This window comes from Nanorana parkeri, unplaced genomic scaffold (assembly GCF_000935625.1).
Source record: "Nanorana parkeri isolate BGI_ZX_2015 unplaced genomic scaffold, ASM93562v1 scaffold223, whole genome shotgun sequence".
NCBI classification, from domain to species: domain Eukaryota; kingdom Metazoa; phylum Chordata; class Amphibia; order Anura; family Dicroglossidae; genus Nanorana; species Nanorana parkeri.
This window is the reverse complement of record NW_017306491.1, coordinates 1,029,412-1,048,566: the sequence shown is the minus strand read 5'-3', so window position 1 is coordinate 1,048,566 and position 19,155 is coordinate 1,029,412. Positions and strand designations below refer to the sequence as shown.

Sequence of the window (19,155 nt, the reverse complement as noted above, 5' to 3'; positions counted from 1 at the left end):
TTTTTTTTTTTTTTTTAAATAGATTGTTGGTACAGTTTTATTACATTCCAATTTCTTGGAGGCAAAAGTTTAGGTTTAGGATCATCTCTTTACACATGTAGATCTAAAAATATTAAAAAGAATAAAGTTACCCTAGCAGAGGCGTAACTAGAACCTTCAGGGCCCCGGTGCAAGAAACCATTAAGGCCCCCAACCCCCACTGCCATGGCGCCGCATGGTTAACAGGAAGGCTGCCGAGGTCCCCAGCAAGCGCAGGACCTTAGGCAGCCGCTTGTTTAATGGTTAATTGTGACCGTTAATAATATGCCATCCATGGCAGTAAATGATTCAGTATCTGCGCTTACATTGTGAATAAATCCCGGTTTCCTCAATAATATTGGTCTGTGCGCAAGCGCAGATGCTGAGGTCGGCAAATTTGACTACCTCTGCATTCTCGACAGTAGAAAAATGGTCACCAAGTTGAAAAAGCAAAATATTTTATTGCCAATAGCTGTATCTCATTGGCAAGCCTTGCAGGGTCCCCTTCATCAGGCGTTCGACAGAAGACCGGTATCTGCATTTAGTATCGGAGCATTTTCACGAGTGTGAGTACTCGTGAAAATGCCCAGTATTGGCAGTGGTGTATCCCTACCTAAAAATATAATGCATTGCTGGGACTTTTAGTCCTACATAGTTGGTGCTATTCTGCATTGCTGTATAATCATACAACAACGTAGAATACTACCAGCTATGCGGGACTACAAGTCCCAGCAATACATTATAATAAAAGTCAGCTATGCAGAATACCACAGGATGCTGCTCCTTCATGTTTAAAAGTTCTAGTTTCCTGCAGAATCAGCTGATTCCCTGAGCACTGGCCCTGATATGTTTTAGGGTGGCTAATTTCCCTTGCAGAGTCCTATGGAGCCACCTTTGTGTGTGTGCTAATAAGCTGTGCAAGTCTTCATATACAATCAGGCACAGTAAGCAAAGCATGCCACTCCCTGCCCCTTGCTCCCCTCTCTTCATTTTTCCCTTTTCCATGCTAATAGATTAACAGATGCTGGAGATTTTTGGGGTTTTTCTCCGGTATGGAGTGCGATAAGGTATCTTTTTGTTTGTCCGAGTTGTTCACACATGCTGGAGTTATCAGCCTCACTCCCCTCTGTTCTTCACCCTACCTTTTATACATGCAGATTCACATGCTCCTTGTCATGTCTGTCTGTCCAACTCTATTACACACGCTTCCTTATACCTAAATACTACCCGTGATGCTCAAGCTTCGCTAATACATACAGGGTCTAATTCCTCTCTGCTTTCTATTACGTGCAGTGTATGCTACTTTTTTTTTTTTTTTTAAATAGATTGTTGGTACAGTTTTATTACATTCCAATTTCTTGGAGGCAAAAGTTTAGGTTTAGGATCATCTCTTTACACATGTAGATCTAAAAATATTAAAAAGAATAAAGTTACCCTAGCAGAGGCGTAACTAGAACCTTCAGGGCCCCGGTGCAAGAAACCATGAAGGCCCCCAACCCCCACTGCCATGGCACCGCATGGTTAACAGGAAGGCTGCCGAGGTCCCCAGCAAGCGCAGGACCTTAGGCAGCCGCTTGTTTAATGGTTAATTGTGACCGTTAATAATATGCCATCCATGGCAGTAAATGATTCAGTATCTGCGCTTACATTGTGAATAAATCCCGGTTTCCTCAATAATATTGGTCTGTGCGCAAGCGCAGATGCTGAGGTCGGCAAATTTGACTACCTCTGCATTCTCGACAGTAGAAAAATGGTCACCAAGTTGAAAAAGCAAAATATTTTATTGCCAATAGCTGTATCTCATTGGCAAGCCTTGCAGGGTCCCCTTCATCAGGCGTTCGACAGAAGACCGGTATCTGCATTTAGTATCGGAGCATTTTCACGAGTGTGAGTACTCGTGAAAATGCCCAGTATTGGCAGTGGTGTATCCCTACCTAAAAATATAATGCATTGCTGGGACTTTTAGTCCTACATAGTTGGTGCTATTCTGCATTGCTGTATAATCATACAACAACGTAGAATACTACCAGCTATGCGGGACTACAAGTCCCAGCAATACATTATAATAAAAGTCAGCTATGCAGAATACCACAGGATGCTGCTCCTTCATGTTTAAAAGTTCTAGTTTCCTGCAGAATCAGCTGATTCCCTGAGCACTGGCCCTGATATGTTTTAGGGTGGCTAATTTCCCTTGCAGAGTCCTATGGAGCCACCTTTGTGTGTGTGCTAATAAGCTGTGCAAGTCTTCATATACAATCAGGCACAGTAAGCAAAGCATGCCACTCCCTGCCCCTTGCTCCCCTCTCTTCATTTTTCCCTTTTCCATGCTAATAGATTAACAGATGCTGGAGATCGATCTGTCCCTTGTGATCTTGTACTGCACAGGAAGCTCAGGGAAGCAAAGCTGAGAGATTTGGAAACAGCTGTTTGATAACATGATGACTGGAAGTGCTTGGGCAAATACTTAACTAGGCAATGTATTTTTGTTAGATCTGGATTACTGAAAAGAAGAGAGTTTAATAATACTGTAATTCAGCTTTGTGTGACTATAGTTGAACAGCATAAAGGACATTAGGTATAACCCGCTTTGTAACACTGGTTTAGCCTTGGACACCAATGAGAACATGATTTAAATTATTAAACATGCTGTATTGGAAAAACAGTAATGCATTACAGTTAATAAACCGGCTATTAACTATGATCAGGAAATTATAGGAAACAGGCATTACCTGCGGGAATCCTACCAGACTCTGGATACATTTGTCTGCTAAATGAAAACTAACCTACAGGTATGATAACAAAGGAACTGCAGTATCCTCATGACACAAAACAGTGTAGGTTTAGCAGTTTTTTTATGTGAAACATATTACATTGGTTATCAATTAATTTGGAGTGTATTCTCTTGAGATTTGGTATCCTCAGGTTTCCAAGAAGGCTGAATGGCGTCACTGGCGCCTAGAAAGATGCACCAGAGTTAAAAGGAGAACTAAAGGGGCAATCTTTTTTTCCTCTCATAGTTTTCCTTAGGGTCACAGGAGGACATATAATAACATACTCCCATGACCCAAAACACAGCATATAGTGGGGTATTACTACACTAGGGGGATGGGTGTAATTCACTCACCCCATAGTTCTAGCCGACCTGTGACAACTGTGAGACTGTCACAGGTCAGCTCAGTAGATCGGGAGGTGAGCGAACACATACCAGGTTCGCTCACCTCTCGAACCGGTCACGGCTCTCTGCCATGACAGGGGGAGGGGCTGAATTCCTCTCTCCCCGCTCCGATCTGCCAGCGCTGACTGGCGGAACGGATGGGGGAGGGGGCGGGTACAGCTGGCTCTGCCTCTAGATAGGCAGAGCCAGCTGTCACTCACGCAGCTGGGCGGATCCCGTCGTCTAAGTCGGGATCCGCTCCGGCTGCGGCGTCTCAGTATACCGCGAGCTGTAGCTAATTTGTGTCCTCCCGTTACCCTAAGGAGAACTATGGGGAAAAACACTGACCCCATAGTTCTCCTTTAAGACCACATTCACATGAGCCTTATGTGTTTTTTTATTTAAATACAGAGAAATTGATCTGGGAAGGCTGTAACAAACTTTATACTTCCCGGATCAACTTTCTACTGCATTTAAATATACCTACATCTACATGAAATGACATGAGTTTACACACATTCAGAGCATGTAATCTGCCCCTGGAATGTACAAATTTAAATATTAGTCAAAGGTAACACAAGTAAAAAAAACACAACATGCAGTTTTTATTATTAAGGGAAATCAAAATCCAAACCCACATGACCCTGTGTGAAAAAGTGTTTGCCCCCCGTTAAAACATAACTTAACTCTGGTTTATCATACCAGAGTTAAATTTCTCTAGCCACACCCAGGCCCGATTACTGCCACACCTGTTCGCTATCAAGAAATCACTTAAATAAGACTTGACTGACAAAGTGAAGTAGACCAAAACATCCTCAAAAGCTACACATCATGACGAAATCCATAGAAATCCAGGAGCAAATGAGAAAGAAAATAATTGAGATCCATCAGTCTGGAAAAGGTTATAAAGCCATTTCTAAAGCTTTGGGACTCCAGCGAACCACAGTGAGAGCCATTATCCACAAATGGCGAAAACATGGAACAGTGGTGAACCTTCCCAGGAGTGGGCGGCCAACCAAAATTACCCCAAGAGCGCAGCGACGACTCATCCAAGAGGTCACAAAAGACCCCACAACAACATCCAAAGAACTGCAGGCCTCACTTGCCTCAGTTCAGGTCAGTGTTCATGACTCCACCATAAGAAAGAGACTGGGCAAAAATGGCCTGCATGGCAGAGTTCCAAGACGAAAACCGCTGCTGAGCAAAAAGAACATAAAAGCTTGTCTCCGTTATGCCAGAAAACATCTTGATGATCCCCAAGACTTTTGGGAAAATACTCTGTGGACTGACGAGACAAAAGTTGAACTTTTTGGAAGGTGTGTGTCCCATTACATCTGGCGTAAGAGTAACACCGCATTTCAGAAAAAGAACATCATACCAACAGTAAAATATGGTGGTGGTAGTGTGATGGTCTGGGGCTGTTTTGCTGCTTCAGGATCTGGAAGACTTGCTGTGATAAATGGAACCATGAATTCTGCTGTCTACCAAAAAATCCTGAAGGATAATGTTCGGCCATCTGTTCGTGACCTCAAGCTGAAGCGAACTTGGGTTCTGCAGCAGCACAATGATCCAAAACACACCAGCAAGTCCACCTCTGAATGGCTGAAGAAAAACAAAATGAAGAATTTGGAGTAGCCTAGTCAAAGTCCTGACCTGAATCCCATTGAGATGCTGTGGCATGACCTTAAAAAGGCAGTTCATGTTGAAAATCTTCCAATGTGGCTGAATTACAACAATTCTGCAAAGATGAGTGGACCAAAATTCCTGCACAGCGCTGTAACAGACTCATTGCAAGTTATCACAAACGCTTGATTGCAGTTCTTGCTGCTAAGGGTGGCCCAACCAGTTATTAGGTTTAGGGGGCAAACACTTTTTCACACAGTGCCATGTGGGTTTGGATTTTGTTTTCCCTTAATAAAAACCTTCCTTTAAAAACTGCATGTTGTGTTTACTTGCGTTATCTTTGATTAATATTTAAAATTTGTTTGATGATCTGAAACATTAAAGTGTGACAAACGTGCAAAACAATGAAAAAAATCAGGAAGGGGCCAACACTTTTTCACACAACTGTATGTTTTTAGAAGTTGTGGAGAAGAGGGCTCCTTGCAGCCCTGAGCCCCTCTCTCTGCTCCCCAATCCTCCCCAGCTCCTTGTGGGTTTGCCCATCCTGCCTCCTAGCCTCCCCCCGGCTACAGCAGCCTGGGCTTTGACCTCTGGCACAGAGCTAGCAGATCAAAAGGGGTCATCTGCAAATCTTCTGGGCTGTACAAGGAGCAGAAGCACAGTGCTCTCCCTGCTGCCCCTGCCTCCTTCCTCTGTCCTGCTGGTTTTTACACTTGGGCCCTGAGATAATCTGCCGATGTCCCAGTACACATATCTGGGTTCCCACCAAAGTGGCCCAGCAACAGCTTGTATACTCCCCCATCCATCCCCTTTCGGGCCTGCACCTCCCTGTCTGTGGATCAGCAAATCTTGCCCAGGGCCCAGTTAATATTAAACATGGCCCTGCTGAGGTCTGCTGGGATCTGTTGTCCCTCCCCGCCTTTACTGCTGAGATCTGTTGTTCCTTCCTGCCGTGTACTGCTGAGGTCTGCTGGGATCTGTTGTCCCTCCCCGCGGTGCATTTCCAGATCTGTTGCTCCGCCCTGCCGTGTGCTGCAAAGGTCTGCTGGGACTTGTTGTGCCCTTGCTCGTAACTCTTGCTGCACCTCTGATTCTGGATTACTACCACTGCGACTCTGGACTTGCTCTTTCCTGTGCCCCATTGCCTACGTTATGGCTTTACCCTCTTATCTCCTGCAATCCCCAGGACATAACCCTGGCCTCCACACTTTTACTTTGTATCCTAGAATGCCCCACTAAAAATTATAATAATTATTTTTTATAGTGCCAACATATTCCGCAGAGTTGTACAATCGTTTAGACAAGACAAGCAAGAAACATTGACAAGCATCATTTACCTACAGAAACAGTAGGAGAGGAAGATCCTGCCCAAATGAGCTTATAATCCAAACACCCCTCACGTCTGGTCCTGTGTTATTCGCCTCTGCGTGCTCTCTCTCTCTGCACTCCTAGTTAGTCACAGAAGTGTCCTGTAAATGCATGTATGTGACTGCCTGTGTAAATGTGGCCTAAGGTAAGTAATTTTTACTTTTTATTGCCATGGGTTACGTTTTTTTTAGTTCAGACATACTGATTATTCATAGTGTGGGGTAGGGGGCCTAAAACACAGGTGATCCATTGGAGTTTAAGGTTTTGAGTACAAGGTATGCTTTAAATAAAGATCAAATTATATAGGGTTTTCCAGCATAACAGACCTTCAGAAGGAAAATTTTACCGGATGCAGAGGACATCTAGAGGCACCAGCAGAAAATGCAATCCTCATTTGTGATGCAAAAGTCAGACATTGCTGACCAACTACTGAAAATGCTAGCAGCTGCTTGTCCCGCGGTCTTCATTACCTTCTGAATCACTGACCTGGAACTAGTATGCTGCAAGTGACGTCAGCATGCCTGATCTGTATATGTATTCCAAGTTAGTGATCCAAATTATAACAGAGCAACAAGCATGTTCACAAGCAGGTTGTCAACATCCATATTTATTTTATGACAGGTTTTCATCCTAATGTAACAGCCCTGTAATTCTTTTTTGTAGCATTAGTGGTCTTCTGTGTGTTTGCTCAGAATGCCAACCTGTGAAGAGTACACACAGCTGCATTTTTACTCCTTTTAACAATTTATTCAGATCCATGAGAGAGATACCGTAAGAATTGTTCTAGTAAAGTCCCAGACGAAAGTCGGGAACATCTGTACCCTCTAATGTATTGTCCCAGAAGCATGCTATGCAAAGAGGTGAACAAGAAACAGTCTCTGCAAAAAAAAAAAAATGCTCCTCTTCAGTAGGATCAAGCAAGAGTCAACATAAATAATGCACGATGCATGTATGCTACCAACTTGTGATAACATGGACTCTTCATTATGTGCATGGTTAATAAGGTAAAAGCCTAAAATATATGCAATGTCAGGGAGAAGTTCCATACAAAAGGCCAGATTTCTAATGTCGGCTGCTATTGTCAAGGTAACAGGAAGTATAGGGAAGACTCAACTGGCACAGGTGGTAGAGGGAGAACTGTACTCATTTGTAAATATCTCCATAAAATATAAGCCCACCCATGGGTTTCGCATGAGAAAAAAAAAAAAATAGTACCCGATGAGCCATCTTCATTTTACAGTACAGCTAGCTATGCTTTCTTTCCATCACTTGCAGGACAGTAACAAAGCAATTTTTAAAAATAAGTCAAAAGTAATATACAGTAGTTAGTTTTTTAATCCATGTCACGAACATCTCCGAAGTAGTCCAGCCTTTTTCAAACAGGGTCCTGTGACACCTTGGGGTGTCTTCTGGCTTTATCAGGATTTGTGCTTTTAAATGTTTGCTAAAGCGGGGACTCTGATGTGAAGGAGGAAACTCAGTCATTTTTTTTTTTTTCCCCAGGAGTTCCACTTTAAAATCCATAACAGACCCCTGTTTACGAAAGGGTTTGGTATTGATTTTGGGAAGGGAAGGGGGGAGGGGGAAGAACTACATTTCATTTTTTACCTTTACTTTTACATTACAGCCAAAAAAGGTTGAGAAACACTGGAGTAGACAATGCTATACTTAGCACCCCTTTACAATGCAATCTGCCTGAATTTATAAACCCCAACAATGAACTTCTCTTTTTGCTCCTTTTCTACCTGTTAATTATACCATTGAAAGAGTTCTGTTAAATCTATTCAACAAGTGTAAAAAAAAAAGTGTGCCTATTAAGCCTGCCAAAAATCCAGTTTGCTGATAACTTCCTGTGTACTCTGCATTTGCTGCATTGTCATCAGCCCTGGCCATTCTGTGGACTACAGAACATGAACACCTACCCCTAGGTTATAGAGATGAGGGGAAGTGAAGGTGTTCTGTAGTCTCAAGACTTTTTCTCCTGTATTGACAAGGTTTCTCACCCATAGATAAAGTACAATGAAATAGTGTGGTCAACCTAGGACAGGAAATGTGTTAGTGCCAGAATCACCAGATGAAAATGAAGGTGAAAAAAGAAACCCTGTAAAAAAAAAAAAATTCGCCTATATGTGAAACACCCGGTGTGCATTGATCGGGTCTTTTCTGCCCGTGCGTGCTCGCTAGGGGGCGCGCGCGAGCAGAAAAAAATTGACGTCTGGAGACGGCAACCCGCAGATGCAGCAGTGCCGTCCGTCCGTTTTTTTACAACGGGCGGACGGCAAGAGGTTAAGGAAAGGTAAGATGCAAAATTTTGTTTTGGGTTTAGATACTTTAAGAGATCAGTCACTAAAGAAACAGGTATAGGACATGGGACACTATCCCCAATTCAAAATTTCACAATATATTATATATTATATTAATACAAAAACCAGAACACCATTGGACATGCAGTTAGTGAGCTGCTAAAGGTTACACATCAGCAAGTGTTAGAATTTAGAATGACATCATTGTTTGGATAAAAGCCACAGTTGGATTAGTTGCCTGATCTACTGTGGCGTGGGCAGACTTTGTTTTGCACTACAGGCCCAATTGTTCTCTTTTTCCAAACAGCATATATATCAAAAGGTAAATATACATTCACATTGCATTTTTATAACGGAATGTGCTGTTACGCTTGAACAAATATCATCTCTTGATTAAATAAAGAGCTGTCTAATGAGCCTCTTACCTCAAACTCTCGGTTGTCATTGTTATACTGAACAATATCCATAATGTATTCAGCTATGGTATCAAGGAGAAAGGCCAAGTCCATTTTTGAGTTGATCTCCAGTGGTTTACACAGGCTTTGGGAGGGAAAACAAAAAACTCAGATATACAAAACAGAAGTTAGGGCTCTGAAATGTAGAACAAATACATGGCTAAAAAAAGGAAGACATGTACTAATGTAGCGCCCATCACCTTTTGTGATGTGACTACCATGCATTTAGTGATAGCCAGGGCTGGATTTGTAGTAGCAATTACATGGTTAATCCCAGGTGTCTAACCTTGTCTGTACCCCCCTGGGTGAGTGAGACTGTCATATTCGGGGACAGCCAATAGGAGACACTGTAATAAGTGTACAGTACAGCAGCCAACCACTGGGCTTGTTTCAGCCAGTGGTGCCTGCTGGGATAGTGTACATATATGGGTGGGAGCTGCCATGTGTTCTCTCTCTTGCCTGGCCCAGCCATGGATTAAGGCTGGGTCCCGTTCAGCCTGCCCCTCAGGCTAGGCAGAGGCCTGGGGGTGGGCATTGGATGAACTGGGGAAAGAGGTTTCCCTGAGGCCTCCAACATCGAGGAGGTCTGAGAGATGGAAAGAACCAGGAACAGTGCAGGCTCTTGAAGTGCCCTGGATTTATGTGGGCTTCAGAACAGGGTCAGTGTTCCTTTCCTGGATTGTGGATCTGCATCACCGTTATAGCAAAGTCTGGTGAGTCTGGAGTTGCTAATGGTCACCTTAGACATTCAAAACCCCTATACCCTCTCTCCCACAGAATATGTTCAATAAACTGTTCAATTAGCATCATACCACTGAAGTGGACATCAATTTATGGGCGGTTAGTGCTAATGGGTGCGGCTGGAAATCAACCCCTAGATTGACTAGATGAGGACCGGGCAAACAGCGGCTCCTTGTGGGGAGTTATCGCTACACTAATAATACGTATAGATGATTGCTTTTTTTCATCATTGTATTAATTATAATGTGTGTGATTGGCATTGCTATAACATGATGTTTTCTGGTGCAATTGGCTCAAGCACTGCCTTTCTATTTAACACACTTACGTGTTTGTTACAAGGCTTAGACATAGGTGAATGCTCACTGTGCTACTGAGAAATTATATCTCAGGAGATGGCCCCATAGAAGTCTAAGAGGATCAATTGTGCAGGTGTAGCCGGGGAAAGCAAGATTTTGTCTTGAGACTCTGAAGATTTCTGGGATGCCTCTACTGCTGATTAATACAACTGGGGCAGAGAAGTGAGGGTCAGTGGCACAAGCAAAAAAGGATACCTTTAACTTTCTCTGAATGTACAGTTATATTTTAAGCTTTAGATTCTTAAGACCATCCTGAAGAAAATCCTGCAGTTCACTCCTGAAGATCATTTGGAAAGCATATCGTTTGCGCTATAGAATTACTAATACTCCTACACCTGTTTGAGATTACCTTTCGTTAGGACCCTGGGAAAAAGTCAAAGGTGTCTCTGGATATCCTTTACTTTGACCGGGACATGCCATTCATTCCATTGGGCTGATCAATGGGACTGGGGGAATAAAAGAGGGACTTGCCATTGTCTGAAGCAAATCTGTTGATAGATAGTCAACATCACTGGATAGAAACCCACCCTACTTGTGCACATTCACTCAAGCAGTCTGCAACAATGTTTTGTGAACACCTTCAGATGAACAGTGGAAGTCAAAGTTATGTGGGCTCCTTAAGCTCTCCACCCCTACATGTTAAGATTAGACCACACTATGACAGTCTAAAAAACCCTTCTTGTCATGTAACCTCAGGAAATGGTCTGCCACCTGACAGAATTAGTAGTTTCTTATGGTTTGATGAGAATATAGCCCAAAAAGCATCTGTGGTGAAAATAACTTATGAACTTTGGGACCAGTAAACTGCCTGATGCAAGTTTTGTTTTAGGGTCCACCTTGAGAGCTTAGAGAGGAAAAATTGTCTACCTAGGGATTCATGGTGCGATATGGAGTTCTGCAACACTGCCCAAAAGGCACTAGGTCCACTTTACAGCCTGTATGCAGAACATGAAGTAACTCACACTGGATTTTTCTGTATCTCTCAGGCAGGGACAGAATTACCAAATGGCCACATAGGTCACTGCCTAGGGTGCCAGAGATGGTGGATACACTGAATCTACTAATAAAGTGTACCAGCATAGAAAGAAGGAGACACGATGCCATCTCAAAATTTACATTTTAGGCCACACTTTATCACGTGTACTAATTAGAGAATATTGCAGCATTTTATACATACCAAACCTCATGACCCTTTAATACAGTTGTTCTCAACCCTTCTAGGGCTGGAACCCCTTGGTAACATTTGCCAAGTTGTGGTGACCCCCAACGGAGCACTGGACTCCAGAATTAGCAAGGCACTGGACCCCTGACTAAAAATAGAAGCACACTCACAAGAATGCAAGCCCGCTGCTTGCCTGCTTTGTCCCCATGCAGCCTTCTCAGCCCCAGCACTGCCAAGACTCCCGCCTTTTGCAGAGCCCACATTGTAAGGGAGGCAGGAGAACAGTAGCGGCTGTGAATAGAAAAGTCCTGCTGTACACACTTCCCGGTCACTATGTCACTGCAGCGGCACTTTCATATTCACAGCGTCTGCTGTCCTCCCACTGACTGACAGGCTCCTCAGCCCCCTCCTAGAGCAGCAGTGTCACCTAGCGCAGCAGAAGTAGACGCTGTGACCCACTCAACAGTGGGTTGCAACCCACTTTTGGGTTGCGACCCACAGGTTGAGAACTGCTGCTTTAATTCAAACAACAAAATTAAGCTCTTATCCATGATGCAAAAAGGAATTTTGTCTTTAAGTGCAGGTCAGGTTTTTTAGCCAATTAGCTTTATGGGCCAAATATTTATCAGATAAAATAAGTGACTTTATATACTGTAAGCTGTGCAGCAGATTATCTATGCTTGGCCAGTTACCCTGACCAGAAGCACAAGCAAGTCGATGGGTCACTTGCAAGTAATTTTGCCGATGTCAATAATACCAGGCTTTCCAATGCATAAGTCCTAGAATTGCAAAGTTGGATAGCAGAAAGCGCTGAGACCTTAATACGCTAGAGGGGATATGAGGAGCAGTTAGGAAAGAACTACACAACAAAAATCAGGCTCCTCACAAAACATCCTACCCATTTCACCTGGTTCCCCCTTTTAGTTAGAGGGCTAGGTACAAGATGCTTCCAACTAGAAAATCCTATAATAAATTAGAAAAAAAAATATCAATAAACCAAGTAATAAAACGTACGGTAATGCAATTAAGCTCAGTCCCCTTCCTAGCAGGGACAGAAGAGCGCTGAGGACAATATTGGTATGGGGGTTCTGTGTTTTTTGCCCCTTGTGAATAGGAAGATATTTTCCCAATCAGGGCTGTTTTGAAAGAGTAGGAGAAATTAGAAGCTGCAGAAATTATTAAAACACAACTCATTACCACATCAGTTTTCTTGCAATGAGAGAAGTCATTAATGTGCATTCCAGTATCCTTCGCTTTAAATTATGGATCTGTGTGCATCCCAGAATGGTCCACAGCTACTGACTAGCAACATATGTGAAGCCGAGCAGGGAATGCTCAAACTGCATCACAGATTTCAAATTTGAACACAGGCGCCTGCCACCTGGCAATTACTAGCAGGGGAACAATTTAAAATGATAGTTTTCTTACAATATTGTAAATGGCAGATTTAAAGCGGTTCATTCATTAATCTAACCAATGAGAGTAACAATCAAAATTGTATAAAAGCCACTTACTTGAAGTCACGTGTGATTTTCTCGTAGTTTTCTTTGTAGAGCAGCAGCTCTATCAATGTATCTGAAGCCACTTTCATCATCTTGGGGCAACCCGAGTGATTTCTAGCCAATGAGGACTGCACCACATCTAGGTATTCTACAAAACAACGATGGAATGTAAGTTCAGTTAGGAAGTAGAACTCCAGCCAAAACGTCTTTGTTTGTGTTTTGTATACAGTGAGAAAGAGTAAAAACTAGACATGTAACCACACAAAAGTAAAAGTTCAGTTTCATTTCAGTTAAATTCGGACTTTCATGTCTTTCGATTTTTGGACTCGAAAATTCAGATGCATCCAAATGTCCAGATTTAACAAAATTCGAATAAAAATATCTAATTGAAACAAAACAAATTTACGTGACAATTACTACACAGGTCTTTGCTGTTTATGCCCTTATTGGAAAAAGTACTCATCCCGTCCTCATGACAGGTGGGAAATTTCCCCAACTGGGATCTAAAAGACCTAAAATATTTTTTCACACGACGGCTCCGATCGGTCCGCCTGTCAGTTTTTCAGGCGGACCCGATCAAATGCCCATTGCAAGTCTATGAGCAGCCTTGTGTGAACGATCAAGCCCGTTTACAACCGGTTACCTCCGGCTCTGGGCAGGTCCGAAATAAAAAAAACAAAATGGTACAGCGTTCTGTTTCAATGGAACAGATCGGGGGTAATCTCTTGTAAACGGACACATATCCACATGGAGTCCAGTAAATGCAGTTTACTGTACTGCAAAACTCTAATGCTGTGATCCACGTGAAAGAGGCCTAAAAATTTTAGAGTTCAAGAGAAACAAACAATTTACTGACCTACTCAATAGAGTGAAAGTGCAAGCTTTTGATATAGAAACATGAAGTATCCTCATATATTTTAAAAACATCTGTTTTCAGATTTGTCAGTTTGTGCAACTGTGATTTTTTTTTTTATTTCAGCTTCTGTAACTGCCAGAGTCCAAAACCAGCTTCCAGAAGGAGTGCCTCTTCTGCAAGCTAGGGGATACTTAAAGCCAGGAAAGGACTGCATTGTGATGTTCACTAGTGTGGGCAGAAGTCAGGGCTTGTCAAAGGATCTACAGGTCTAAAATGTGTCATCATCCAATTATAAAAGGTAACTTTCTGTTATATAGATCAGAAGTACAGTATACTGTATGTGCAAACTGACTTTTTTGCACACATTTTCTACATACTGTATATTTGATCTATGTATTTAGTGAGTGTATGTAGATGCCCTATTTTTGAACACAAAAAAACAAAACAAACAACACAACAACCTAATAGAAAAAATGTGTTTTGTTCCCTGGAGCTCCGATATACCATATATATCCCTTTATGTTTATTGGGGTAGGTCGTCTTTTTTTTTATAGATAGCTTTCATAAGCACCCTTTCTTGAAACATACATCCTGGATGCAATCATTGAGCAGGTGTGAAAGGGCTAGTTAAGCATGCCTCACACCTGCCTTCCAGAAGGTGCAGACGAAGCTCCGATGGGCGAAGCGAAACGCGTCCACCCTTGAGTGTGTTACACATGCTATGTCACCCACACAAACGGCAGCTCCCTTACGGATCATTGGAATTACTTTATTTACTGAACAACGATGAGTGAAATTCAAACGTCTGGAAGTTACTAACAGATTGTATTGAAGTACCGAAAAATCCTGAGATATCGGAACAACTATAGAACCAGTTACCGAAAATAGTGCTTACCTAAAGGAAACCCCTCGGTCCCAAAAAAAAGGGGGACAATAAACGGACTAACCTCGCAGAGGTATTAAGAAAAACCCTGGGATCTGGAAAAGCCACAGATGAATCAATTGCTGGTGATAATGTTGAACAAACCGAACTTCCTGGATTCGAAAAAAGGAGGGGTATGAGACAGCTAACTGAGTACGGTCGACCATTATACAAGCTCCACGGGTCCCACACAGGTCTCCCCCTTGAAATAGATCCAACACCAGGAGGAACTTCATTGCACTGGAAAAGTTTGAATAACTTTATAAAACAAAATAATTGAGACTCTTTAAAACGAATTCACTCATCAAAAGGGTTGATATACTGAGACCAGAGCATATATATATGATTATAGTGGATTGTTTTTGCCTCAAATTGTACTGATTATAGAGACTTCCTTTTCTTCAATTACAGACAAACAGTCCCTATTTCATTATACTTTTTATGCATCAGATGCCACAAACAGGTCAGACCTATATCTCAAAGTAAAACTACAGCTCAGATTCTCCCCCCCCCCCTCTTATTGCTGTATTTTTTACACCTCAAAAGGGGGAATAAAAAGGGAAAAAAAGTACCGAGAGGGTCCAAGAGTTTTATTGGGAGAATTTCCCCTTTAGAAATTTTGAAGATAGTAATTGCCGTAATCTGTGTGAGTGCATAGTATGTATGGAAGAATGCATGTATGGATGTTATGGACAACGTTGTTTTTTTATGAAGATTTTTTGTAGAAATGGAGTAACAGGTGCGGAATATGAGATTTTGTAACAAATAAAGTTTATACTTTCATAAGAAAAAGGTCTCGGTCTGTTTAGTAACCATCTTTCACAGTGTCTTTTCCTCTGAGAACACTGTTACCATTTTTTTGAACACAACAACCTAACCTGAATTTACATAGTTCATGATAACTTTAGGAAATGGGTGAATCAACGGACCTTAAGGCCTGGTTCACACCTGGGCGTTTTACAGCGTGTTCCTACGCTCTGTAAAACGCTCAACATGTGAAAACCAATGATTGCCTATGGGCATGGTTCCCACCTGGGCACTTTACAGCGCGTAGGAACGCGCTGCAAAACGCTCTACGCCCAAAGAAGTACAGGAGCTTTTTTTGGGGCGTATTTGCCGCGCGTATCCATTGGGATACATCCAGGTAGCCCTCGGAAATGCGCGTTTTTTTCTGTAAATCGCGGTCGATATGCGCTACAAACGCACATATTCGATACGCATAGGTGTGAACCCAGCCTAAGACTTACCTGCAAAAGGACACCTGTCTGTTTTAATCTGAGATATGACTCTAGTGTTGTGGTCATCTACAGTACATCCCCCTGGGAAAGTCTCCTCATACCCTCTCATTTTCATGTTGTATTTATCCTACTACTCCCACTACACCTTCCTGGTGGACTGTTCCTCTCTTCCCTTTCTCTTTAAAATCTTCCCTCACACTCATCTCCCTTTCCTACCGTTGACTCCAGGGACGTCTCAAGTGACTCCGCAGAGGAAATATTGTTTTTTCTTAATGTGGAATAAGTGCTGCAGGATGGGTGGGTACTGTGCGTTATTGTATCTTGGCTATTCCCGGATGTGTGTGTTCCCAATACACTTATTCATGGACTCAATGCAGAATTACAATGGCTGAAGAATGTCATAAAGGACTTCCTGCGTTCACCCACATCAGTGCCTTCTTTCTGGAACATGACACTACAGGCCAACTGTTCATGTCTTCTGGGAATCCTGCTGTATTTTTCTATTGTGTTTACTTAACCTTAAAATAACAAAACTTTAATATGCATTAAAATGATCAGTTTGTGAGAACTTTTTGTTTTTATTTGAATAAAGACAAACTTTCCACATGGGAGGTGTGCTGGTGAAGATTTCTATACGCTTGTGTATTGATGCGGTCATCCAACTGATCACTTCAGGAATGCCCAGGGATCTAGCCTGTGTGGTGAACGATGGACACACATTTCAGTTTGTGACAAACACAATTAAATTATTTAGTTTCTTACCAGAAAAATTCAGCACGGCTTGTACAGGGGCGCTGCTGGCTACAGCTGCATGGGCCAAGTGAGGAAACTTTAATCGGTACCATGCCGCAAGACACCCAGGATAGGATCCACCAAATACAATCCATTTCCTGTTACCTAATCCAAGTTTTTCAGTCATCACTACCTGGAAGTGGGCAAGATCTGCCAAAGCTTGCTGACTGCTTAGGTAACGGAGATTATCCACACTCATATTCCTACAAGAAGAAAAAGGTGAAAGTGACTAGCAGAAAAAGTATTGTAAATGAAAGTATTACCATCAAGTGAATCTAGTGTCAGATATAATTTTATGTGAAGTGTACGTATACTAATTTAAGTGTAAGTGTACCCGTTAGAAGTATTTGTTACCTCTTAAACAGATCACAGTTCTCCACCCTGACAATACCATCAAATTTTCTTCTCTCCAGAAGGCTGGCACCATCTTTCATCCGGCATTATGCAATTTCATTATCATTCTGCTTGGTTGTCTAAGATGCTGTCCCATAAGCGGCACAATCATATAAATCTTGGTTCATACACTGTAGCTTTTAGATACCTGGCTGTGCAAGTCTCAAAAGGAAAAAGCTCCCCATCTGAATTACCACAAAGTTGCAATTTACAAAGTGGTCACAGAGAGATGTGATTGAAGAAAAGCTTCTGACTGACTGCAGAAGACTGATGACATTCACCCAGGTTCCTTCCCTCTGGCAGATACTGAGAGACTTTACCTAGGCAAAAGGACACTAGGCTGGACCATTTTAAATATCCTATTTAATGAATTGATTCTGTATATTGGGACATGTCAGGAATTTATTGATGCATACTTGCAAAGTTACTGATCTGGTCTGCTTTATTTATTTAATTTTGTGTTTGCCTGCGTACATAGGGTAGTGGCACTGTCTAGCATTGGAGGCATGCATGGAATGATGAGGTATGTTGAAAATGCCACAGGGAAAATCATTGCTAGGTTACAAGTATGGTCGCCGTCAATACACAAAAATTCAATTGTCTACAATGAGTACATAAATGAAAGGCCAAAGCAGCCCACAGTCAGGGGATACAGAGAAGCAGGATGGCAGTGCCAGGAAAGCATGGGTCATCTAATCTAAAATAGGGTTTACTGGCTGATTTTTTGGTTGTAAAGACAAATATCTATGAGCTTAATAATCTCTGTACAGGTGGCGATTTTTGAAGGTTTAGTTGCGACAGGTTTTCTTTGAGTATGTAAATACAGTTTGCATCATGTGCAATGCCCACATTCTTACTCTGTTGGGTGGCTTTTTCCATAAAACCTGTGCTCCAGCAGGAAACAAAGGGCTCGCAATTTTTCAGCATATGTTATCCATGTCCCTTGGGTCATCCAAGCTGGATTGGCAGTTCCTTCCCCTCCAATCATCAAGAAGATGGGGCCATTATCTTTTGTAAAAGAGTCGTTCACATAATATCTCTGAGGAAAAAAATACACATAAGAACACAATACAATTAATGTAGCCAGAAAATTGATTTAAGAAATTTTTTAACAAAAAAAAAAAGCATTTAAAAAGGATACACCAACCCACCAGCTTAAAAATGCACTGACAGCTTGATGAAGGAACATTGATCAAGTTATAACTAATTGTAGCTTTACTGGAGTCAAGCAGTGAGATCTTCCCCTGCTGCTCTGGCTTCGCTTAGCAATATGCACTACAAAGTCATCACCCAGAATGTGGAAGGAGAATGATATGAACCACATCAGCCTAAAGCTGAGGGAAACGTTATTAGCTTCTAAATGGAGGAAATCATTTCCAGTTTATCAACTGCTGGGGTATTATTTATCTAGATTGTAGGTAACTCTTCAAAGCCGTATAGGTCAATGGAAGTGGGTGGGATTTCACTTCTTATTTACATACACAACCTTTTTTTTCTCGTTTTGGATAGCATGTTTAAAAGGTCAGAACCCCTGTCAGATTTTACTGCTATCCGGGCCTTCTTGAGAGATTTACCCTAAATTTGGCGCCGATATTCTGTTTAGTGCATTATCTATATGGTTTGATTGAGCACAAGTTTGTTTTATTAAGTCCATTTTGTTTGTATTGTCTTAAAGTAACACTTAAGGGGAAGTGTCAGTCCAATTAAAAAATAAATCTTATAGCAAGATTAAAAGCATTTGTGTGCAATACACGATTTAAAGTGACACTACACTTAGGAGTTAAATCTTGAAAATGCTTTCAAGTACCCTAGTAACAAAAATGTAACTTAATTCTGTATCACTCGACTGTATATCCTCAAATCATCTCTGAATTCAATCTCAATACAAATTAGTAAACTAAACATGAGATTGTAGTCCATCACAAGAGTGAGCTTGGAGCGGTGACTACTACAACACACGCAGGAACCATGGGGAACAAAAGTAGCCGCCCTTCAGAAGGAAGGACAGTGTCAGCACCAATTCAGAGATGATTTGAGAATCTACATCTGAGTGATGCACAAATAAGATATTTTGTTAATAGCCAAGGTATTTGAATGCATTTTTAACATTTAACTCCTGTGTTTAGTGTCACTTTAAGTATGTAGTGGGGCTATCACAGAATTTGAGTAGTTAGATGATTTTTACACACCATTTTTAGTAAAGTGCATCTTTATTGATAATCTTATTTTTACTCTCACTGTGTTGATGTTGGAGAGATTTACCCTCTTCCTC

The 19,155-nt window shown here is 41.8% G+C and overlaps 1 protein-coding gene across 1 annotated transcript in view; it reads right to left on the bottom strand.

Annotated features, from left to right (window-relative positions):
• Nucleotides 1-19,155, bottom strand: part of LOC108786708 (putative serine protease K12H4.7) — a 53,541-nt gene that overhangs the window by 29,434 nt on the left and 4,952 nt on the right. Inside the window, exons 2-5 of the mRNA XM_018556059.1 lie at nt 17,741-17,922; nt 16,461-16,693; nt 12,695-12,830; nt 8,892-9,006 (exon numbers count right to left, since the gene is read on the bottom strand). Of these exons, the coding sequence (XP_018411561.1) occupies nt 8,892-9,006; nt 12,695-12,830; nt 16,461-16,693; nt 17,741-17,922 (666 nt within the window). The remainder of the gene's footprint in view (nt 1-8,891; nt 9,007-12,694; nt 12,831-16,460; nt 16,694-17,740; nt 17,923-19,155) is intronic.